This window comes from Protopterus annectens, chromosome 11.part0 (assembly GCF_019279795.1).
Source record: "Protopterus annectens isolate FY-2018-M chromosome 11.part0, PAN1.0, whole genome shotgun sequence".
Taxonomy (NCBI): Eukaryota; Metazoa; Chordata; order Ceratodontiformes; family Protopteridae; genus Protopterus; species Protopterus annectens.
In genome coordinates this window covers 709,361,362-709,386,198 of record NC_056745.1, presented here as the reverse complement: position 1 = coordinate 709,386,198, position 24,837 = coordinate 709,361,362, and the positions used below count along the sequence as shown (strand labels likewise).

The 24,837-nt window shown below is 40.8% G+C and overlaps 1 protein-coding gene across 1 annotated transcript in view; it reads left to right on the top strand.

Moving 5' to 3' along the window:
* The window catches only part of ETV6 (ETS variant transcription factor 6), a 1,357,390-nt gene that overhangs the window by 1,265,482 nt on the left and 67,071 nt on the right, over positions 1-24,837 (top strand). Inside the window, exon 7 of the mRNA XM_044088174.1 lies at positions 6,174-6,274. Coding sequence (XP_043944109.1) covers positions 6,174-6,274 — 101 coding nt within the window. The remainder of the gene's footprint in view (positions 1-6,173; positions 6,275-24,837) is intronic.

Sequence of the window (24,837 nt, the reverse complement as noted above, 5' to 3'; positions counted from 1 at the left end):
CACTTATGGACTAATTGATATATTGTTGGCCAGGTTAACCCTGTGGTGCTCATTTTCAGAGGGGACCCCGGTTAGCAGCATATGGAACAGTGACAATGCTTAGAAAATAAATTGTGTACCTTGAGAACATCAAAAACAATAGTATTATAGATCAGTATGTACTCACACACATATGCACACAAACATTTATACTTGTACATAAAATCGAAAAAACAAGCTAAGAAAAGAAACATTATGCATTATGAAACAACAAAGGAAATAGTCACAAAAACAGCATTGTTAAAGAGGAATATAATTGAGTGTAATTAGGAGAAAATAAGTAGAGAGGAGTGATGGATGGAAAGACAACTGGAAGTGAGGAAAGTATAAAAGTGTGGTAGATTTAAGAGTGAAAAGGAATTTTATGAATGCCAGGGGACTATTGGAAGTTAAGTTATGTAGAGATTAGGTGTAGCAGATGTGTGAGAAGGAGGAGGAGGAGGAAGAGAGGAGTCATAGATATTTATTTATTTATTTATTTATTTATTTGCAGTTGGTTTACCAGGATAGTCCATTGGGCCAAAAGAACCCGTTTTCAATGGAGTCCTGGGGAGAAAAGCTCCAGCACAGACAAAATTAGGTACATACACAAGATTGCTAATAATAATTATACAAAAGTAGTAGATATGAAGGATTTAAAGTAGCCTGTCAGAAGTTGAAATGCAAGTAAAGGAAATGAAGGCCACTTTTTTCAGAGTGGAATATCTGGTGTGATCACATATGTTACATGACAAGGTATTTCATACAAGGAATTTACAGAGTTGTTTTGTAAGATGTGTTACTATTAAGTTGTCTGATCTCTAGTCATTTTGTTCCACTCTGACAATAGGAAGTAATGAGGTGTCTTATCTTTAAATGTAGTTTTAATTTTGCTAATGTGAAGGACGTTCTTGTTTCCTGATCTTAGGTTTCTAACAGAGGAATGCAATCACAAAAGTATGTGTAAGGCTAAACACTGGGTGTCATGTAGCAGTTTGTGTGTGAAAGGTAGGGGATTAAACTTAACTTTGTTTTCATAAGTCATTCATTGTAAGTTGTTAATTATGCTGCATGTGTGCCAGTTGAACAGTGGATAGACTGCCAACTTTGCAGTTTCTTGGTACATTTATTCTATTATTGCTTGAATGGAGTTATTAATGTTACTCATAACACAATTTCCTTAAAATATTTTGGGTAAAATCACTGCAGCCTAAGCACAATAATGTCCCTCCAGTGTGTGTGTTAATGTGAAATTAATGACCTTCCAGGGGCGTAAAGACCCTCTGCCTGCAGTGTCTGGCCTCATAACACCCCTGGGCAGGCATTAATTACACATTAACACACACCCTGTCTGGCATTATTGCTTGCTTATTATGCACATGGGATGGGCCCATCTTTGGCAAATTGTCTTACATATAATCGGTCCATGGTGCAAAAAAGGTTGGAGACCACTGCTGTACAAGATGAAGCAGCAAGCAGTCTTTCACACTCTTAACATTCAAGCGCACCTCATTGAGCAGAAAGTTCTGCATTTAACATTGAAGTGAAGCAGTGTTCCACTCTTAACATTCAAGCGCACCTCATTGAGCAGAAAGTTCTGCATTTAACATTGAAGTGAAGCAGTGTTCCACTGCTGTACTTCCAACAGTGGTTTCTCCACTTTCCATTTTCAGTTTGGCTCCCAAAGCACAATTATAGCCAATTAACAAAAAGAGAAATTAGGCCAATCAGAAAATGACCTTGAGCTTAAGCAGCCAATTGGAATGAGCAGCAGACATTTGTGGCTTCAAGGCAGCCTATTACAATACCCTGAAGCATGAACAAGAAACAAAAGTAACCTTCTGTCACTTTCCTTTTTCTGATCGCTAAACTCCAGGGTACCTAATTGCATTTAGAAAGAGAAAGAAAAACAAAAATAAAAGCAAAACAGGACCAAAGCACATATCTGTAGTACTAGCAGTTACAAGGATCACACCTCTCAACCTTATAAAGTAAGAAATCTGGACAAAGCCAAAGATAATGGTGTGAAAAATTTTAAATACTGTTATAATCTTAGAAAGTTGCTAGAGTAACAGAATTTGTGTTACCATGCATTTTTCTGAAGGATCTGAGGTATTTTCAGTAAAATGGCTGTAAAGTAGTAAAGAGTACTGAGGAAGTCTGTGGATGAAAGTGGAACCATAAGGTATTGTTTAATCCCACCTAAGCACTCATTTTCAGAGCTGGTGTGTGTTTGAGTGTAAAGCAAGCTGAAATAGATTATCATGACTTAATTTTTATTTATTAAATTGAACATCTCAAGTATATACAGTCAGTGAAGTATTTCTAATGAGTACTGAGGAAGTCCACAGATGAACATGACCAATCCCAGATGATTTTAACCACAATTTGTAAGTCCTTAATCTGATGTAAAATAGCTCCGCCCATTCGTTTGCTTTCTGACCCCTGCAACTGATTGATCATGGTTAAATAGTCCTTACTCTGAATTAATGTAGTCATCACATTCATTTTTTCCTGCAGTCCCCTTTTTTAAAGCTACCAGCTGCCAGAGCCATATCCAGCACAAGGCAAACTAGGCAGCTGACAAGGGTATGCTGCTGGATGGGAGGCCCATCCTGCCTTTAAAAAAATTAAAAAAGGTCCTCTTTAAGAAAAAAAGTAAAAGCTATGTAAAAAAATTCTCTTTAAGGAAAAGAAAAAAAGTTATGCCCCAGAACATCAGGACATATGAAATAACCACAGAAATGGACATCTGGAACACATGGGAGGTTTCAGTAACAGCACCTCCTCCAACACGGCTTACAGAGGGCAGCCAGCCAAAAGATTTAGAACAGCTGAAAGTTTGAGCATGGGAGCATTCGTTTAATAGTGCTTCCTCCACCTTAAATAGCAGGCTGCAAAGGAACTTCACTAGCCAGCCGAAAGTGAATCTAGCAGCAGATGATTTTTACTTTGTTCTTGTGTGTGTTTGTGTCAGTGACTTTACACCTGTGTTTAGGCCTACGGGTACACATGCATATGAAATTTTCAGTTGGCAATAAAAATGAGAACTTTTATTTATTTGTTTGTTATTATAACATTTCAATATGAAGTTAACATGGCGTGCTACAGCTAGTGATATTCTGAGATGAGTAGGGAAAGAAACTTTAAGAAAGAGGTGCACATATTACTTTTTCTTTAGATTAATAATTTGACAAAGCAGTTTTTCTGAATTTTCTCTGACCCAGCCAGCCTCATTGGAACCACCCTGTAAAATCAGGAAAATTGTCTGTCCTCCACACATTTAGCACTTTTTTTATTATCTGTTCTAACTCCAGTAAAGCAGTTTGCATATCAGTAATGCACATTACTTATATGTAAATTGTTGGTTACAGTGGGGTAGAGCCCTGACTACAGCATGACCAGTTGCAGATTTAGTGTTGTCATTTGCCAGCCTTTCCCTATTGCGTAGCTGATCTAGTTCAGGAAATATGGTAGTAACACCAGCACACTAATTTTTTTTAATGGTGATTTATGTTCCAGAGACGGGCACTACATTTTTAGATAAAGCAATGAAATGTAAAATTGTTTACCAGCAGCAACCTCTAAATTAGTAATAGTTGTCTTTAATGAGGAATTATTCAGATGGCGTTTACTTCTGCAGAGATTGCACATTTTGACTGTGAATATTGGCAGATATTAGTGGATTATAAAGACAGCAATCTGAGTGAACCTTTATGGTTGAAGTGTTCTGAAATAGATTTTGTCATTATTCATTTGTACATTTTATGCAGAATCCTAAAATTGTGTATAGGGAGCCCATGGATTTAAAGCAGCCCAGGGCCTAAAGTACTTAATCTACTAATAGCCAGATGCATTTTCAATGATTGAGAGTTTCAAGGGCAGAGAAGTTTACTATGCTAATTCTGTTTTCAATGCGATACTGTTTTGTGTATCAAATGGCCATCAGTGTTTGTGCTATTAAATTTGAAATAAAAGTTTTAAATTAAGTGCAAATGTCTGTAATCATTGTACAAGTAAAGAAGATAGTGGTTTGCACACTGACAGGTTTGAACAGTGTTTATAGTACTTGGGGAGAGACCGACAAGTAATGTGACACTGGAATGGCTGCTGGGGGGGTCCCTTTTTCATTACCCTGCCTATGGCCCCATTTGACGATCTGGGTCAGCCAGCTGCCACTGGATAAGTGGAATATGAGTCAGCACCATATGTATAAGGGCAGCAAGTAGCAAAGGTGGTGTAAATCAGTAGTATAAATAGCATGAAGTGCCTGTTGGGTAGACATCTTAACTATAGATTTAATACTACTGCTTGCATTTGAACATTTAACAGAATATTAACAATAAAGAATGATAATGCAGCAGAAACATCAAGAAAAAAGCACGTCATAAATAGGAGACAGGTTGAAGTCATGTGACAAACCACTACCTGTTTGATACATCTGCCCAAGAGCAAGCAGGCCATTGTATGTATGAATAAAATGTATAACTAAGCTAGTGATAAAGATTTGGAGAGAAGTAGTAAAGGTAAAACAAATAAGAGTAGTTGAGAGAGACATCAAGAGAATTTAGTTTTCTTAGCCAGTTACTATGGCATCAATAAGCAGTGAAGACAGGAGTTGTGCATATTAGGAGGATTTTATCTCAAGATCTTGTTGAACAAAAGTTTTTAGGTGGAACTTTAAAATATGAATCATAAGAACATAAAACAGAGTTACTTTGTCACAAGTTCTGTATGTTTTTTCTCCATTATCATGATACTTAAGGATATTTGCAAGACAGTTGTACTTTGAGGATTCATTGACTCTATTTTCTCTTGTTGTATTTTCATTTTTGTAACGTAACACCTGTATATTTTTTTGGTTCATTTTGGTAGACTATAAAGTCATACATAAGATGAAATTGCAGTTTTATTTTGCTGTATTTGCCTTCTCTTGAGAACTCATGCCCTGCTTATATGTGGCTCAGCCATCACACAAAGCCTGTTCATAGTCACATGTCACTTATATGTCCTCTGCTTATGCAATGTCTTGTAGGTCTCTAAACCGCTGGGCAATGTCTTGTAGGTCTCTAAACAACTGGGCAGTCCTTGGAGACTTCCTCCTTCAGGGAGTATAGCCCCTTAAGTATTAAGTACCTTTTGTATCTTTTATTCATCTATTTATTTGTTTGTTTACATTTATTAAGCAGGGTAGGGCACTGATCCAGATGGACTTTTTCAGATTCAGCCCTGGAGTATTATCTGGATAAGTGAATTGCTTGGAGTCACACAGTAGGCAGATGAAGACTGAGGGAATCGAACCATGGATTACAGGAAACAGCTGATAACCTTAATCCTTTGTGCTAACTTCCAGACAGTCCTCTGTACTAACTGCCAGAAAATCCTTTGTGCTAACTGCCAGAAACTGGGAACAAAGATCAGATCTTGTGATGGCAGGAGATTAGTATGTCTTAATGAGAATGAACTAAGCAGAATCCCCCTCCATGTACTCTGTTCTCTCTGGTTGGCACACGTCATCTTCTAACTCCTTAAGGATCCATATGTTTGTTTTTCCCAGACCTGTCCCCAAGAAGGAAGTTCATTAAAGAGACAGTCTATTTCCAGTGGCACACATCTGTTGTTGAACTCAGGTAACTGATGTTGCTCAAACACCTCTAATCTTCTTGAACAAAAGGCAGAAGATATGTCAGAGTGAGTTATACTGGCAGATTAATGTGTAAACATTATGTTTATCACAAAAATGTTTTTGTGATACATAATAAGGGGCAGAAGTCATGGCGTTAACTTAACATATACTTACTAAACAATGTTAACACTTTTCTTTTTGACTGTTTTTTCAAAGATGTCAACATCTTCTGATGGGTTTATCATCATTCAGGACTTTTTTCTCACTGAATAAACTCTTCTTGTGGGATTTGTTTAGACTGATTGTACATATGATATGAAAATCCTTTGTTGCCTCTCAGGATGAAAAAAACAAACTATAAGTACTACACCGTTCAAGATTATAAGCACTTTCATATGAAAAGAATCAATAAATGTCTAGAAGAAAAGCAGATGTACTCTAGTATTTTTGTGCCTTTAAAATGCTTTGTTTCAGGTAGTAAGTTTGTAATGCATTAATATGTACCTTTTATTTACTGGCTTCCAATTAGAATCGAACAAATATGACCTATGAAAAGATGTCCCGAGCACTACGTCATTACTACAAATTAAACATCATCAGGAAAGAACCAGGACAGAGATTGTTATTCAGGTATATCTTCTTCCTTGTTTTTCTTCTGATCAGACTTATCAGAATTCCCTTGCTCTAGTGATTATTTTAAAGTAACATTTCTTTTTAACAGTGGTTTTAGTTTTGGATTTTGAGGTATGGTAATAAAATATTCAAAATATTGTGGTGTGGGAGATCTTTTACTTACAACCATTTTGCCTCTCTAGTAAATGAAAAAATGAAACAAGCTCCTTGACTAGTGGGGAGCTGGTTCTTTTGTGTTTTTGTAAAAAAAAAAAAAAAAAAAAAAATTGTCTAAGGTTGTATCTTCTGGTATTTAAGCCCTAACTTTGAGAGGATTTCTGTCTATACACACTGAGCAGAGTGGAGGAGAGGTGTTGACTACAACTCCGAGCTGAGATATACAAGTATCCTGGTTTTTTTTTTGGATTATTTATACTGATTATTGTTTCTAACAATTTATATATAGCACTTTTTATTGCCTGCTGCATAGTTTTTAGTGTATTTTACTGCTATTAACTAATCTGCACGGGTAACGGATTTGTTTGCGGTTAAAAGCATTCTGCAGAGTCTCATTGCTCCTTTATCTGTTTAAAAACTCTCATTTTGTGGCTTTCTGTAGTGCTTACTGTCTGTAGGCTAATAGCTTTAGTATTGTCCCCACCCTCCCTTTCTGTTGGTGCCTTGCTGTTATACTTGGTGGCTTTGCAGTTGCCCGCCACTACTGTAAATCTGATCTGGGACACTCCTCCCAGTCTAGTGTCATTAGCTCATTCTACCTAATACAGAAAGAACATTTGATAAGGCCTTCTGTTTCTCCTTTTTCCCTTTCAAAGAAAAATAAAATGCCTGAATCTCCTTGTGTTCTGACTGTGCTTCTCAAACATTTTGGAAATATAGAGTATATTTTAGAGCAGTTATTATAACTGTAATTGCCTTAATATTGCTACAACTCAAGTGCTCTAGGTTGCACTGCATCTGAATTGTGTGTTTTAGCTGCTTTTCTGTATATATAGACTTCTCTGTATATGCAGACTAGCTACTTATTCTGCTGTATTACTGCCTCTTAAATCGTTTTTCAGTTGTGCACTTGCCTTGCTTCATTTAAAAAGTTTTAAATTGCTAATTTTGTAGAGTTTTAATTGCATTTACTGTTTAGGAATACACACTCGTGTGTTAGCCTTTTCTGTGTTTATTTACTGTGTTATTGCATTGTTTAGCCTGTTTCAACAACAACAAAAAAAAGAAATACTATCTTGTTTGCTCGTTTCCCACCTTTTCTAGCCAGTCCATATCCCAGGCTTTGCTTGTCTCAGGACTTTATTTTCTGTGTTCAGAGCTATCCAGACCTTGCTGTGGTAGAGGGAAGTCCTAATGCTTACCAGTGGGAGTGGTGAGCAATGTACTGCCTATCTAACATTAGAGGAGTGATTTTCAGCTCTGAAATTGTAATTTTTATTAGCCTTTTTGGGCTAATTTCTATCCCTTTCAACTTTCTGGCTTAAAAACGTGTGTGTTTGCACATTTTTTGCATCGTGCAGCACTGCGAGGCTACAGTTAAAGTATTCCAGGTGCCAGAAAGTCTGCTCTTCAAATTTTCCCTTAGAACTAGCTGGTTTCTCAGTAGTAGCACTAAAATCTGAACCCCTGTGACTAGCACTTGCTCTAGAACCTGCTGGAAAGCACTAGGAAGCCTGAAACTGATACAAACACTCAGCTCTCCTTGTCAATATGGAGAAATTAATCATAGGCACTAAACAGCCTATAATTGCAAAGTACCTTGCAAAGTAAGGGAAAACAGCTCTTAAACTTTACAAAACAGCACCTAAACAGGCATGTCCAAGGGTCAGTTTCCGGTGATTTCTCCTGTCCACTTGGGGAATCTGGGCATACTGGGGCAATGCGGCAACTGCCTCATGTACACAGACAATCCACTCCTCCTACCACCCAACACTACAACCTGCGAGAGATGCACTTACATAGCCAAACTGGAAGCATAGCTCTCTCTGGCCAAGATTGTGTTAGACAGTCAAGAGGAGATAGTTAACACCTGCATTACACCTCAAGCAACTCATAGCCCTTCAAAGCCCACACCATCAACACCCACACATAGCAACACTAAACCCACATATGCGGAGGCCTTTAACATTAACCTGCCCAAGCAACAAGGACCTCCGAAGCTGAAACACAAACAAACACCAGTCACAACCAAAGTGACACATAGCTCACAACACCATTGTGCCACCCAACAACAGCCTCTAAGGCAAGACAACGTACCCAACACTTTAGTCATAGGTGACTCTATGTAGTCTGGCACACTGATGTTCCACTCACCAGGCTGAGCAAGGAATAAATTACAGTCAGCTGCCTGTCGGGTGCCAGGATCCACCACATAACGCATGCACTCAAGTCACTCCACAACAAGTACAAATATGATTCTGTTATTGTCCATGCTGGAGTGAATGACTTGATACGTACCTCCCTGGACTACATGAAAAGAGACATGGAAGAACTCTTGGATCATGTGACCCAGGTAGGTATGACCCTAGTCCTGAGTAGCATCCTGCCTTCGCCCAGAATGATACCACATTATAAGGACAAAATGATCGACTTCAACAATTGGCTAAGATTCTGGTGTCATTCAAAGGGGGTCCAGTATTTGTCTGCCTGGGAAGACATGATCGACAAACCACGATGCTTTGCCAGAGATGGTCTGCACCTGTCACCCCTGGGATTCAGGTTACTGGCTAAAGCTCTTGCCATCCCTATAGTGCCTTTTTTAGGCAAGGTTCAAAGGATAAAACCACCACCGTAACAGATACAAGCATGCAAAATCTGAAGGTAATGCTACTCAATGCTAGAAGTCTAAACCTCAAAATGCACTCTCTTGAGGCACTCCTAAAAATAGAGAACATCGATATCTGTGCAGTAACTGAGACCTGGTTCAAGGTTCCAGAGAGCACCCCTGCAATACCAGGCTACAATTCTTACCACACTTTTCGGCCATAAAACCAAGACCGAAACACTAAAGGTGGAGGAGTGTCCATATTCACCAAGGATATTCACACCTCCAGGCTAGTTGCCCAACACAATGCATCTGAAATTCTCCAGGTGCAACTAACACTAGGTAAGACTGCAATCCAAATTGTAGCTTGATACAGATCCCCCGCCTTGCCCCAAGATTCTCACTACACCTTTCTAAACGTACTGGAAAATATTAAGATACAACCAAACACCCTAATACTGGGTGATTTCAACTACCCTGCCATTAACTAGGAAAACTACTCGGGTGCCAACTCCTTTTCCCAACGGTTCTTGGAATTCATAAATTCCAACGCCCTGGATCAACTAATCCATTGTCCCACCAGGGGCTCCAATGTCCTAGACCTAGTCATTACCAACATGGGAGATAGATGCTCCACACCAGTGGTCTCCCCCTCATTGGTCAGGTCTGACCATAAGCAAATCACCCTTGACATCCACATCCCTCCCCCACCCCCCAGTAAGGAAACCTCCTTAAAAAACTTCTTTAAAGCTAACTTCATGCTACTGAGGTCAAAAGTGACAAACTTCATGACACCCACACAGACGGGATCTGGAAGTTCGATTGCAGAATCCTACACTAAGGCACTGTACGAGCACATCCACTCATGCATGAATCGTGCCATCCCAAATAGAACCAAGATGCTCTTCTCCAAAAAAAAAAAAGCCAATCTGGTGGTTCCCTGCTATAAACAAACTATAGAATAGAAGGAAGAAACTGTTGCAGAAAAAAAGAAAATCCCAGGATGCAAAAAACTCCCTCACCAGCCTCAGTAAGAAACTGAGATCCCTCATAAAATCCCCAAAAGCTAGTTACGAAAATAAAATTGCCAAAGATTCCAAAGACAACCACAAGGCATTCTATAGTTATGTCAAGAATCTAAATGGCAATGATTAGATCTGCTCTGAGCTACAACAGAATGGCATTAAATATACTGATCCCAAGGATATTGCCAATATCCTGGCAGATCGATTTAGTGCCAACTTCACCCCCCTCTCACCCCCTAAAGGGCCCATCTCAATACCAAAAGATTGCCAAATTCCGGTAATCAAGGCCACACAGGTAGAAACTGCACTCACCAAAGCTAAGAATACAGCATCCATGGGACCAGATGACATCCCAGGCTGTGTACTACATGAACTGAAAATGAACTGGCACCTCACCTAAGTGTCATGTTTAATCATAGCCTTACCTCAGGCTTCGTGCCCACTGAGTGGCGCACAGCTACAGTTCTCCTGCTCCACAAGGGAGGATCTGCCTTGGATCCAGGGAACTACCGTCCCATCAGTCTGACAAGCCTGATCTGCAAGGGCATGGAACGCATTATCATGGAACTTATAAACAAAGACATTGGCAACCTTCAAACACTGGACCCCACCCAGTTTGGGTTTGTGAAGGGCCGATCTTGTCTCCTGAATTGGATTGATTTCTTTGAATCAGTCTCTAGAGTTGTGGACGAGGGTAAGGCAGTCCACATAGCCTATCTGGACCTTGCCAAGGCCTTCGACACCATCCCCCACTCTGAAATCATAGATAAACTTACTAAGCTGGGCATAAATCCCTTCGTCACTCGATGGGTTGCCAACTGGCTTACTGACAGAACCCAAACTGTAAAAGTAGCCGACTCCAAATCCAGTTCCAGACAAGTGACAAGTGGAGTACCTCAGGGTTCAGTCCTGGGACCACTCTTGTTTGGCATCTACTTCTCTGAAGTGCAGGCCAACACTAAGGGACTCTGGCTAAGAAAGTTCGCAGATGACTGCAAACTGGGAGCCATTATTGAATCCCCAAATGATGTGGATATTCTACAAAAGGGCCTTACAGAAACAGATGTCTGGTGCCAGAGCCATGGGCTCAAGCTTAATGCCAAGAAATGTATAGTTATCCCCTTTGGAAAAAAACATGTACCCATGAATTACCACATAGGTGGCAGGACACTAAACATCGAAAGTGTGATGAGAGACTTAGGGACACAGGTGGACAGTGGTCTCACTTTTGATAACCACATCGCCACAACAGTCAGGAAATCCTTCTATGTGGCACACCTCATCACTAAGGGCTTTTCATCCAGAAAAAAGGAGGTCATTGTCCCACTGTACTTATCCCTCATTAGACCCGTTATAGTGTATAATGCCGCGTTTGGTATGTACCTCACAAGACATCTGCAACAGCTGGAAAGGCCACAGAAATACCTCACTAAAAGAATCACAGGCCTAAAGCAGATGCCATATGCTGACCATCTAAAAAAAACTCCAGCTATACTCTGTGGCATATCGTCTACTCAGAGGTGATCTCTGCTTAACATGCAAGGCCATGTCAAACCCTGAGCTGTTGGACATGCTCCACTTAAAGAAATCCCAATCCCTCAGAACCACATGCTCCAGGGATCTAAATTTTGTCATCACAATGAACAAAACATGCTGGAGGGATAGGTTTCTGACCCAGAGGACTCCCCATACTCTGGAATAGACTGCCCATACATGTCAAGCAGAGTGCCTCATTGGCCCTCTTCAAAAGGAATCTCAATGATTGGATGAGAGATAGGAAATTCACCCCAGGGATCATGTCAGTCGCCCTGCTAGACAGGGGTCCATAGAAGTAAATATTGTGGTAAGAAATATCCAGGGAATTGTTATGGCTAGGCTTGCATAGGCCCTAGGGCCGATAGCCTAGTACCAACCTATGAACCTATAAAATATGTTTTCAGTAATTACTTGTTTATCTTGTTTGAGACATTAGACAGTAGCATTGGAAACAGAAAATCTTAACGGGTTTGTCTGTGCTAGCATGAGATCTTAATTTGAGAGCATGTTCATCCCGAGAGATCTTCTTTATATGTTTAGCACCCAGTGAGGGAAAGAATTCTGAAACCTGTATTAGCAGGTGCCCTGCCCTGTGAACCATGCTGGAGATCCCCTTGCTTTGATTATGGACATTGCCACTACCACATTTCTCAGTTCTTCCTGATGCTTGTACAACTTGTCTTCTCCTAGCAGGCTTTCTAGAAAATGTTCTCATGTTTACTGCTAAAAGAATCCACCCAGCCCAACTAGGTGGTCCACATGACCATAAGGTAGGTAATCATAAACATCATTGACTTTTTTGTTGTACTTTGGAATGGTGTACTTTATCCCAACTGAGGCAGATGTTAGCAAATCAAACCTGCCACCACCAGTCAGTCTGAAGTCTTTCTTGCTGCTTACTACCTTACAGATATGCACTGAGGGGCTGGATAGAGGAATAAGCACAACGTTTAGAACTGTTTGGCGGTGTACTGCACAAAATCTGTTAAGTACAAAGAAGACAGGCATAGGACAAGCCTCAAAGCATAAGACCCTGAGACTGGATTCTTTTCCAAGGCCGTTTTTTTTTCATCATAGCAACCTTCACTGTCTTGACAGATATTTATTCAAACAAGCCATCAACCACTGGTTCTGCATCCACCCTGTTAACTGACCTTCAGAAGATGCAGTATAAGAAAGCCACAACTACTGGCTGCAAATACTGGTTCAAAGTAGTATCATTACCTCTCATGGAGTTTGTAGCTGGTAGTTGTTGAAGGCTTGTAAACTTGCTCCTCCATGACAGGCAGTGGGGTTTAGTTCTGGTCTTTAAGGGGTCTCTTCTTAGGAAAATTATCTTCTATGAAAACTTTGTGCAACTATCAAAGTTTGTGATTCTTTGTGTCTGTTGAATCGGGCTTCTTTTGTCAAAAATATGCAGATATAGCTTGGGTTAGCTGTAGTGATGGCTTATCATGTGGTACACAAGTTCCAAAGAGTTTCATTTGGAATATACACTTTATGGAGGTTGCACCACATTTCTTGGTCTGTGGGTTGTTTATTATAACAATAACCCACACCTGGGTGTGGGTAATGCTGGATTTACCCACAGTTGGTGTGGTTTGGTCCCGAGGGTGAAGCCTGAGTGGCCAAATAAAGCCAACCGTGGGGTAAATCCAGCATTACCCACACCCAGAAGTGGGTTATTGCTATTATACAATGACATTGTTTAAGAAAAAAAAATAATTACTTTTCTTAAATAATGGCATTGTATAATGCCTCCTTGCTGCCCTTCTGCAGCTGTCTGGGTATTCTGCGGCAGTTCTGATGTACTGCGCATGCGTATATTTATGCAGTACATCAGAGCTGTGGGCAAAAGCAATGGAGAAAGCAAGATCTTCGTTGCTTTTTACAGCCTGTCTCGCTATGTTAAACAAGTTTAACATAGCGAGACAGCTTTAGAAAAGCAACGGAGAATCTCTGTTGCTTTCTTTAAAGCTGTCTTGCTAGGTTAAACCCATTTAACATAGCAAGACAGTTTTGAAAAAAGCAACGGAGAAAGCAAGATCTCCGTTGCTTTTTAAAGTGTCTCGCTATGTTAAACCCGTTTAACATAGCGAGACACTTTAAAAAGCAACAGAGATCTTGCTTTCTCCGTTGCTTTTTTCAAAACTGTCTCGCTATGTTAAATGGGTTTAACCTAGTGAGACAACTTTAAAAAAAGCAACGGAGATGCTCCATTGCTTTTTTTTTTAAAAGCTGTCTCACCATGTTAAACGAGTTTAACATGGCGAGACAGGTTGCAACAAGCAACGGAGATCTTGCGTTCTCCATTGCTGTAAAAAAAAAAAAGAGTTATACTAATGGAAAAAGTCCGGGCGACCGGACCTTTTTCCATTACTATAACTCTGATTTACAATGTGCACGCTAACCAATCAGCGTGCACGTTTTGGAATATTAATGGGGGGGGGGGGTCATTGTATAATAAGCATTCTAACATGGCACCCTCTTCCAACCAATGATAAGTTTTAAATGATGTAGTTTCTTCCTTTTGAAATTTAACTGAGCAGAAACATAATGGCAGAATGGAACAGAGGATTAGAAAACTGGGTAGCCACACACTGAGTGGCCAAACTATGAATCACTTTTACAGTTGCAAGCTTCTCTGTTTACACAAACCTGTTCCTTGTTGGTTCTATGGCATGGATGTCATCTCTTTCAGAATTCCCATGTGCTCTATGCACTGCCGTTTTGCCAGTCTCTGAGTTGCACATTACACAGATGCACATAGGTCACTGGAAATGAACACCGTCATTTATTTTATAAAATAAATGCTTTTTTCTTGACTAATATAAAAGACTTCAGATATTGCAGGGTAACAAACACAGGAAATTTAAAACCAAACACAGGACACTGTAGAAAAACAGGAAATTTAAAACTGAACCTGTGAAGTTATTGATGTTTATCACGGTTTTCAGAGATGCTTAACAATTAGAACTGTAGTTGTATAGGCCCTGTATCCTAAGACACTGGAAGGATGACATTAATAAGATTCCTATTTTCCTAGATTACATTATTAGCACTATAGATTTTTTTAAAATTTACTCATGATGTAGGATAGAATAGTATTTCTTACATAGACATTGTGTTGATAAAAGATACTATCAGCAGAAAAAATAGTAAATGGTTAACTCATGCGTGCAGCATGGATGGTAACTCTGTTTAATGACTTCATAGAAGAACATGAAAAATGTAAGAGTATGTTCTTTAAGAAAGGGTACCCTGAAGCCTTCATTGACAGGTCTTTGTACGAAGTTATTAATAAAAGGAAAATAATTTTTACACTCCCATCTTAATGGAAGACCATGCTAACACACAAACGAAGGCTATTACATGTGAGACATCTGACTTGGAGGCTAGGTCTAAGCCTGCCTATAAACATAGATTTGGTGATGTCCGTTTCATTCATTCATTCACTACTGGGTCTACAGATCTGATATCTGATATGACTCTGCCACTTCTCAAGACTTACGATCCGAGGCTCAAGCTCCTCCCTCTCCTATAATGCCCAACTCCTCCTGTAACCCTTCAGATCTTGTTTGCAGCCTTACAGCTCAGATGTGATTCTGTAGCCTCAGCTAGAGATAAGTTGTCATTGCCTATTCCCTTGGTGTATCTTTCTTTAGTGATTATTTTCCTTTACTCTCCTTTATTTAGTAGCAATACAGTTTATCTGTGTTTTTCCTCCCTCCCTTTTTTAGCTAATTTTAACAAAGTTTTCACTGGCATTAGGGTTGACCTTCCCCCCCTCCACATTTCTCCAATAACTGTTAATTCCCTCTCTCTCTCTTCTCTTTCCTCTCCTTTAGCCGTTAAAGCAAAGATACCAGTAAAGTTGTTTTTTATCTGTGGTAGAGTTAAAGTAGTTGCGTTGGTCAGCCTATCTTTGGGTAGTGTATGGGTGTGTGTGTGTGTGTGTGTGTGTGTGTGTGTGTGTGTGTGTGTGTGTGTGTGTGTGTGGGCGTGTGGGCGTGTGGGCGTGGGCGTGGGCATGTGTGTGTGCAAACTCTTCTTCTTGCAACATGCCTCTTGTGGGCATAAGATTTCCCAGTCAGATACCCACATGAGGTGTGTGTATTGTCTTGGACCGGGGCATTTGGAAGTTGAATGTGACTTCTGTGTGGCTTTCAATCCCCATGCCCTTGCTGATCATCATAATAAGCTTATTTTGAGAGGTCTTTTACTAACTTCTGGAACTCAAACTCCTGCTTCTAAGTAGCTTAAAAAGCGTGCCCCCTTAGCATCCCCAGGGTCCACATCTTCAGTGCCAGAAAAATGCAAAAATTATCGGATACAACCACTTTGAATCCTACTGATCTCTGTGCCTCTTTGGATCTGAGAAGTTCCTTAGATCTGATGGTCAGCACCAGCTAAGACCCAAATGCTTTTAGATCCTCGGCCTTTGGCTCCAAGTGTCTCCTCCAGATCCTACGGACATTATTCAGATGCAGAGCTCTCCATCTCCGGGCAAATTCTCCTCTGGTCAGAAGCACTTAGATTGGCTGTCCTGGAGTCATACTCCATGTTGGAGCAAGTCTTCTTCTCCAGCCCCAACCACTTGGACCAGCCTATCCTCGGTCAAGTCTACCCATTCTTCAGCCTCCTCCAGATTCTCTTTTCTGTCACACAGACATGAACAGGATGATGTGGGTTTTCTAAATCCCAGATTCAGTTGGGGATTTTGCCATCTCTGACTTAAGTGGGATCTGTGAGCCCTCCAACTCCTGTGTACATCAGTCTCCTCTTCTGATCCAACTTCTGGTTTCAGAAATTCAGGACATGGCATTTCTGAGTGGGCCATTGTTGGAGCAGAGAATTTGTCTTTCTTCGACTCCGGCTGTGTCCTGGACTAGCTCCATTCCGATGCCCTCAGAGTAGAGCAGATCCTGGACCCAAGGTGTTGGCACTGACTCCTCGGGGGTTGGTCACATCTCTGAACCTTTCAGGGCCGTCTCTGCCCCTAGAGGCTTTGGCCCTTGACAGTTTGGGCCTGGTGCTATTTGGAGGTGTTAAATCCGAGATGACTTCTTTCTTCTCTTCCTTGGTAGCCCCAGCTGCAAGGGAGAGGGGGAGCTTCCCCAGGTTTATCTGCCTTTCAGGTGATGGAGGGCTTTCTCCAGACCACGAGAAGTGACACCTCATCCCGTGGATCCTACCCAATCTCCCTTTGATTCAAGCTTTGCACCCATTCATCTTGTCTTTAGTCAGCTGCTCCAGGAGAGCCTCCAGGCCTACCCCCAGCAAGGGGTCCCCAGTCTTCCAATTCCTCTCCTGAGTATCCCACAGGGGAGGTTCATCAGAAGAGACAGTGCAAGAGGAAGCACTTAGACTCCCATTTAGAGTCATTGACAGAAGACACTGACTTTGAAAGGAAAGGGTCCCCATAATCTTTACCCAATGACATCTCCTTCAGACATTTTGGAAATACTGAGAAAAAGGGTGGTTGGTCATACCAACCCCTTCTCCTGTGTTTCTGGAGGCCTTTGGGATGGGGCAGTCTACATCCTGGGTAACCGCACCAGTGGACGACCTCATTGATCTGGTCGCCTGCTGGGCATAGAAGGAGCCAGACACCATGGTGCCCATTCCTAAGTGTGCAGACAGATACCATAGTCCCCCTAGTTGAACGTCTTTACTGGAGCAAAGGCATCCCCAGTTGATGCCGTTGTGGTGTCGGCAGCCACTAAAAAGGAGCTGGCTGAGCAGAGCTCTACTGCTCATCCCCCGAATAAAGAGTCTCGGGCTTTGGACAAGCACGGGAAGCATGTGTATGCCTCAGCTACTTTCTCATTGAGGGCATTAAATTATTTAGCACACTTCACACTTCTCCATATGGATCTGGTCAAGGAAATCAACTATCTGGCAGAGTCCTTGTTGGAGGAGGATCTGAAGAAAATATCTCCCCAACTGGCCACTATGTCATCAAGTGCTAATTCTTCGATGAGGTTCATTTTTCACACTGCAGAAGGAACCTCTCAAGCAGTCACCACAGGCATAGCCCTTTGAAGGCATGCCTGGATGAGGCTTTGCAGGTTTGCAAGCCCCTTTAAGCCGTCATTCATAAACAACCCCTTAGATGGCTCCTCCTTGTTTGGCCAGTCATTTAAAGAAAAACTTATCCACAGCGAGCAGGAGGGAAATACCTTATCTGCCATAGGGATCAAGTTTTTATCCCCCCCCCCCCCCAATGGACCTTCTCTAGAAACCAATGGAGTGGTTAGAAGATGTGGTTCTGAAAGTCCCAGGGATCTTTCCTGGAATCTCAGGATGAATCCTCTTTTGGAGGAAGAGGATTTAATGGCAGAGGGAGAGGGGGGTCCACAGAACCAGGGTGACAGAGAACCTTTCTCTGACAGGCCCTACCAGTGCTCCTGAAGTGCTTCCTGACTGTGCTACTCTGGAGGCAGTTGTGGGCCGACAATTGTTGCACCCAGACACCTGGGTAAATATAATAAATGACAGCTGGGAGCTAAACATAATTTCCAGAGGTTACTATATTCCTTTTTCCCTTCCACCTCCCAGTCCCAGGAGGTATCTCCCCAGTGTGCCACCCAGTCAGAGGGAGAATGCCATCTTAGAGGTTTAGAAACTTCTAGAAAAAAAGAGTCATCCTGGAGGCCCCAGCTGAACATCAAGGATGCAGAACTTACGTGCTCTTCTTTTGGTGCCAAAGAAAACATTTTAAGCAGTCTGAATTTATTTGTAAAGTAGTCAAAGTTCCTCATGGTTATGGTACAGTCCATATTGCCGTTACTGTGGAAGGATGATTGGATGTGCTGTACGGATCTCCAGGGCGCACACTATCATATCAAAATAGACAGGCACTCCAGGAGACACCTGCGCTTCTGGCTCGGAGCCAATCGTTACCAATTCAGAGCACTGCCCTTTGGTCTCACCACCTCCCCCGGGTGTTTACCAAATGTATGGCAGTGGTTGCAGCGCACCTTCAGCTTCCAGGATTCCAGGTGTTTCCATATTTAGATGATTGGCTCCTGACAGCACCCACAAGGCATTAACTGCTTCTGGCTATCCAATTTCTTCTACAACTTTTCAGTTGCCTGGAAATTACAGTGAATATGGCAAAGTCAAAGATGTCCCCTGTACAGGACATAGAGTTTAGAGGGACACAGTTGAACACAGTCACGCAAATAGCCACCCTACATCTGCAATGAATAATATCACTGAAAAAACAGGTACAGCTGTTAATGAATACCCCAAACCCACTGGCACTCCAGGCTGTGACAGCCCCAGGATCCATGTCAGCTGCTGCTGCTGTTCTGGTACATTTGCAAGATTTTTTTGCAAGTTCTCTAATGGACTTTAGCTGTCTAATGGTCTAGTCTGTATCATCCATTGTCGCCACCTATCAGACTAACTCTGATCTGCAAGCATCATCTACAGTGGTGGATGCTTACAAATGACCTCTGTCTCAGCAAATCTTTTACTCTTCCCCTACCTATAGCCACAGTGACCACAGATGCTTCTCTGTTGGGGTGGGGGTGACATTATCAGGGAAGATTGGTCTGAGGTACGTGGTCCACAACAGAGACCAAATTGCACATAAATGTCCTGGAGATCAGGGCAGTCCTTCTGTTGTGGCAAACCTTTCATAACTGCCTCTGTCTGGGAATGATTACAATTCTAACATACGACATGTCAGTTGTTTGGTATATCAACAAGCAACCCACTCATACCCATTGTGCAGGTAGCCCATGAGGGTTTGGGAATGGCAATTTCTTCAAACCGCTTTCTCATTGCAATGCACATTCTGTGGGAATCCAGCATTCTGGCAAATAGACTGAGTTATATGTACTTCCTTTTCCTGCATCTTAGGTGCAGAACCGTTGAATAACACTAAACAAAAAACATTTTCAACCCTCCTTAGAATCTTCTGTTTGTACTGGCACTATATTTTTCTTTTTTCTCTTACATTTCCATGACAACAAGCTGATAATATAGCAATAAAAGACAAGAGCACTGGTTTCTTCAAGGCTGAAAGTTAATGATGTGGGGGGTTAAATATAAAAATAAGAGACAGATGTTAGTGTAAATAGATGTACAGGCAATAACATGCATCTTAGCATTGAAAACCTCAATCTCAGATTAATTAGGGCCTGTGTTACCAGCTGTCTATTTGGCATAGATGTTCCTATTAAGGGGATTAGACTTAATTATTTGAAGATGTCAATTCAATTCAGTTCTATTCAACTTTACTGTCATATGTACTAGAGGCAGCATCACATAGTACAATGAAATTCTTATTTTGCAAATCCTCAAGCAACATATAAAAACATGACAATTAACAGGAAGAAGTAATCTAAGACAACAAATAGACAATAATATAAATACCAGTGTCGGTAAATATATATAACTGTACAAGAGTGCATTTGTGTTAAAAAAAAAAAAAAAAATTGTTTCCCTCCAAATGTGAACCAACCTACAATACTGGAGAGAGAGGTGGTATGTGAATTTTATTTAACATTCTAATAGCTTGAGGTATAAAAATGTCTTTCAGCCTGGTGGTTCTGGCTGCCATGTTCTTATAATGCCTCCCTGACAGTAGCAGCATAAACAGTTTGTGTTGTGGTTGGTTAGTGTCCCTAGTAATGTTTTGAGGCCTCCTAAAAATTCTCTTGTTGTAGATGTCCTCCAGTGCAGGGAGTGTTACTCCAATGATGTTTTCTGCAGTTTTTGTTATTCGCTGCAGAGCTTTGCATTCCCATATTGTAGTATTCCTGAACCATACTATAATAGAGTAGGAGAGAATGCTCTCAGTTGTACATCTGTAAAAGTTGCTGTAGATGATATTGGGCATGCCAAACTTTCTCAGCCTTCTCAGAAAGTACATTCACTGCTGGCTTTCCTTACAAGGTCTGTGATGTCACGAGTCCAGGTAAGGTCCTCAGAGATGTTAATACCAAGGAATTTGAATGTAGCCACTCTTTCCACCTCACACTCACCAATATAAAATGGTAAGTGTAGCCCTCTAGTCTTCCATGTATCAATGATCATCTCTTTCATTTTGCTGGTAGTAAGAGAGCGATTGCTGTTCCAACACCACTTCACAAGGTTCTCCACTTCCCTCCTATATGCTGACTCATTGCCTCTGGAGTTCAAACCAATGACTTTTGTATCATTCACAAATTTGACAGTACTGGTGTGATGATGTGAGGTATTGTCAGCTATACCAGGATGTGTAAAATATGCCAGCACAGCTAGATGAAAGTTTATAAAGAATTGTATGTCATTCGTATACCAAACTGATTTGTACAGATGCTTGTGCTGAAAAATGTATTTGTAAAGCTGCTTGTGTTAAAAATGTATCAACAGTGTGCCCTGCTGGACAGAAAAAGAAATATACATGCATTAGTGTAACTGTTTAAATGTATATGTTTTAACAGAGGATACTGGAAGAGAAGAGGTTAATCTCAAACTTTGAAAATAGTTTGAAATTAAATTACTTGGCTTAGGCCATAAAGATTGTATCTTACATTTCTCAATACAGTCAGAGACAAAGTCTGTTTTAGTTTCCTGCATTGTCTTTGGGGTGAACTAATTGCTACTTTGGAAGAAGTATGTGTGTCAGCTGCTTTCAGCAGGGACACAAAGCATTGGTTTCACAGAGAGGGATGCTGGAGGACTTTGCTTGGACAGTCGGTGGAGGACACAAACCTACAGTTGTGCCAGTGGGAAGTCTTACTGGAGATCTGGAGAGAGAGAGAGAGTGACAGAGTGGACCCAGGCCCCGGACTGACTGTATTCCCTGTGTGCTGTTAAGGGAAATTGTGCTTGATGCAGAGAGATGCATCTGGAAATACTGAGTGTATCCATTTTTGTTCCAAGTGAACATCCCTGTCCAGTGCCAGTGGGGAGGATTCAGGTTTCATATGGGCTCATTTCAATTTTAAACCATGATTATAAAGCGTTATGTCTATAATGGTTTAAAGAATGACTGAGGTGATGCAAAAATAGATAGATATGGATCAGTGTGGAGGGGAGGCAAACATTTGACAACACTAATAGAACAATGATGATGCAGGGGGAAACAGAATGTAAAAATACTGCTGTTATTGGTGGGTTTTGTTGCAGAGAAAGGGTTTGCAGAGTAAGCTGGAATTTTATGATTAGGCCAATGGAAGCATTTACATTTCCTGATACAATGATAAGTTTAATTAGAAAGATATATGGTCAAGGTGAGACAAGCTGATCCTCCTGCTAGAACAAGAAGCTTTAGGATAGCCTTATTTGAAGGGATATTTTAGAGTTAAAGCTCTTATACCGAACACAAGCAGGAAGCTACAATTCAAAGTGGAAAGGAATGATGATGAAACAGGGAGGTAATCAAGAAATAAGGAAATAATGGGATTTTGGTTGCATAACCATTAGGAGAATAAATGCTGCGGTGGTGGTGCTGCGGTAGCATTGTCGCCTCATAGTAAGATGTTATCCTGTTCAATTCTCAGCTAAAGCGTTTTCTGTGTGGAGATGTGCATGAATGGGCGTACCTTCGTTGAAGGTTGTGCGTCAGGGCTGGCAACTCGGTACATAAAAATCTACTGCCAATCATTAGCGGACCGTAGTTCCGCTGTGGCGATACCTAACCGGGAAAAGACAAAAGATACAACATATTGAATATTATAGTCATAAAGTAGCAGAAAGTATTCTAAGAACTAAGCCAACGTGGGAGTGGAAAGGAGATTCTGCCAATAGGGATGACTGCAATTAGGGGTGCAGAGAATAGGCAAGAGGTGACTGGAATTTACTGGAAGAAACTGAAAAAAGAACCAAGGTATTGGGAACAAATATTAAGAGATTGAAAGGTAATAGAATGGGAAGAGGCCAAGAAGACATTTGGATTACAGACTAGTGATTGCCTTCCCTATCAGGGATTGATATCAGAGTACAAAGAGAAAAGAATAAGGGACTCCTAAATGGAAGACCTGCACTAGTTCTGCTGTTAAAAAAGGGATAATTAGTAGGGCATGTAAAATATTGCACGGTAACTATAGGATTAAATCAAAAGAGTTCAGAAAAGATTAGCAAGATTGTTGTGTTTAACCATGTATATCATTTTGTAGTGCTTTTCTATTCATATTCCTCTGTAACTGGGCTTTACCCAGTATGGATGTCAAAGTGTACATAAGTAAATAAAAGGGGGAAAGAGGACTGTAGCTCAGTTCAGTGTGGTTACTTGAACTGTAATAGGCATTGCAAATCCAATAAAGCAGGAGAAAATATTCATCTGCAAAAGAATAGAAGGAGCAGACATAGTCCTGTTGAAAATGAGATGAAGGCAGGGAGGCAAACAAATGTTTGAAGTGGTGATAACATGTGGAGATGGACTATACAAGTGCATAACAGAAGATGAGTAAAGTATTATTGCATTAGAGGCATAACTGAAGCTATGAAAAGCTGGTAAAGAACTGAAAAGGAGACAGATGTTTTATTTTTTTTTAAATTCACAAGTAATAGCAAAAATTTGGAAAAGCCTTCCCCAAAGTATCTGCATTACTAACAATTCCAGCGCCTTTAAAGGGAGAGTGTCAAGATTTTCTGCTACTGCCTTTGTTTTGGTTTAGCTGTCAGGTCATGTGATCCTAATATTTACATTCAAGCTGCTCTGACTCTTTGAGCTCAGGTTTCAGTACACTGGGGGATGGGTACATCTTACTTCCAGAAAGCCTAACAGTTTCCTGTGTGTGCTGCTTTTATTTACAGCCCATACTGACAGGGGAACTTCTCTTTGAAATGTAGAGAAGTAGTGCTTATAAGGCTTACTGTTGTTTTTTCATTGTATAATGTTTATACTTTCATTTGGCATGCACACACTGCTCTGTATCTTCTTCATTACTTTCAGCAGCTATGGAAAAATGCATGGCTTTGCTCATGTCCTTCACCAGGTTAATCAAATGAATCCTTATTTTTTTAAATGTAATAACATAGGTGCCACAATTCTCTGATACTGTCTTGCTGCACTATTTTACAAAATTGAACATGTCTTGCCTCTTTTACCTATACCTCACAGTGCTGTTATCACTATACAGACCCTAACTTTTTTTTCTTCTTTTTGCTTCTTCCCTATCCATGCTCCTCACTTTATTAATAAAGACATAACATTTCTACCTCACTTTCCCTCTCCTAAAAATCCCCTCCCCTCAACTCTGCACAATAAGATATGTGTACTAAGTACATGTGAATACACAAAAAATTAAGTAACTCTCGAGCAGAATCAGAGTGATCTGAATCATATTTTGGTTAAGATCTCTAGTCTCATCTATATGGTCGATGTTAAGGTTGCTGTCAACCTGTGTTCCCAAATCTCTCACCACAGTGTTTGAGCTAAGTGGGGTGCTGTTATACTGTTAATACTGTAATTTGTTTTTTTGATGTTCGGTTTAATTCCATGGCTTTGGCACCAATTATTTAATTCTCTCCATGGCCTTGCAGATAAGGCCTTTTAGGCTTATGGGTCTACAGTTCCTAGGGCCGGTTGCTGGACCTCTTTGTGCAAGGGAATTACTGTTGCTGTTTTCCACTCCGCTGGGATACAGCCAGTACTAAGACTGTGGTTGAAGAGAGTGCCAAGTGGTGCTGCTAGGTCCTATGTTATCCGGTCCCATACAGTCAGTGATTTTTATGATGACTTATCTTGCAGGTGCTAAATTCTATGATGATGACTCTCCACAACACAGGAGGAGCTACAAACAGCACCTGACATACTGTCACCCAATTGTCCATTTGTGGACCATTTCTGAGTCCAAAGTGATGCAATAAGAGGACTTATTCAAACCTATCCATACACAATCAAAAGCAAGGTGGATGTGTGGTGTGTATGGACACAATGGTATGGGCAATACTGACCACTTTAGCAAGAGGGATATTCCAGGAAACTGTGAGTGACACATTAGGCATATCACAGGCATCAGCTACTGGAATCCTAAACCATTTCCAGAACATTATGCTGCAACATGTGTAACAGCATAATGGTTGTTTATGACACCAGAGAGAAGGGCACCAACAGTGTGCAGGCCATTTATGACACTGCCCATTTCCCTGAAATTCTAAGAGTTATACATTGCACCCATATTGGTGTCAAGGATCTACCAGATGCAGACAGTCTGAAATGTATTAATAGGAAGGACTTCTACTCGCTGAGATTTCAGGTGGTCTGTAATGTCCAGGGAATTATTATATATATA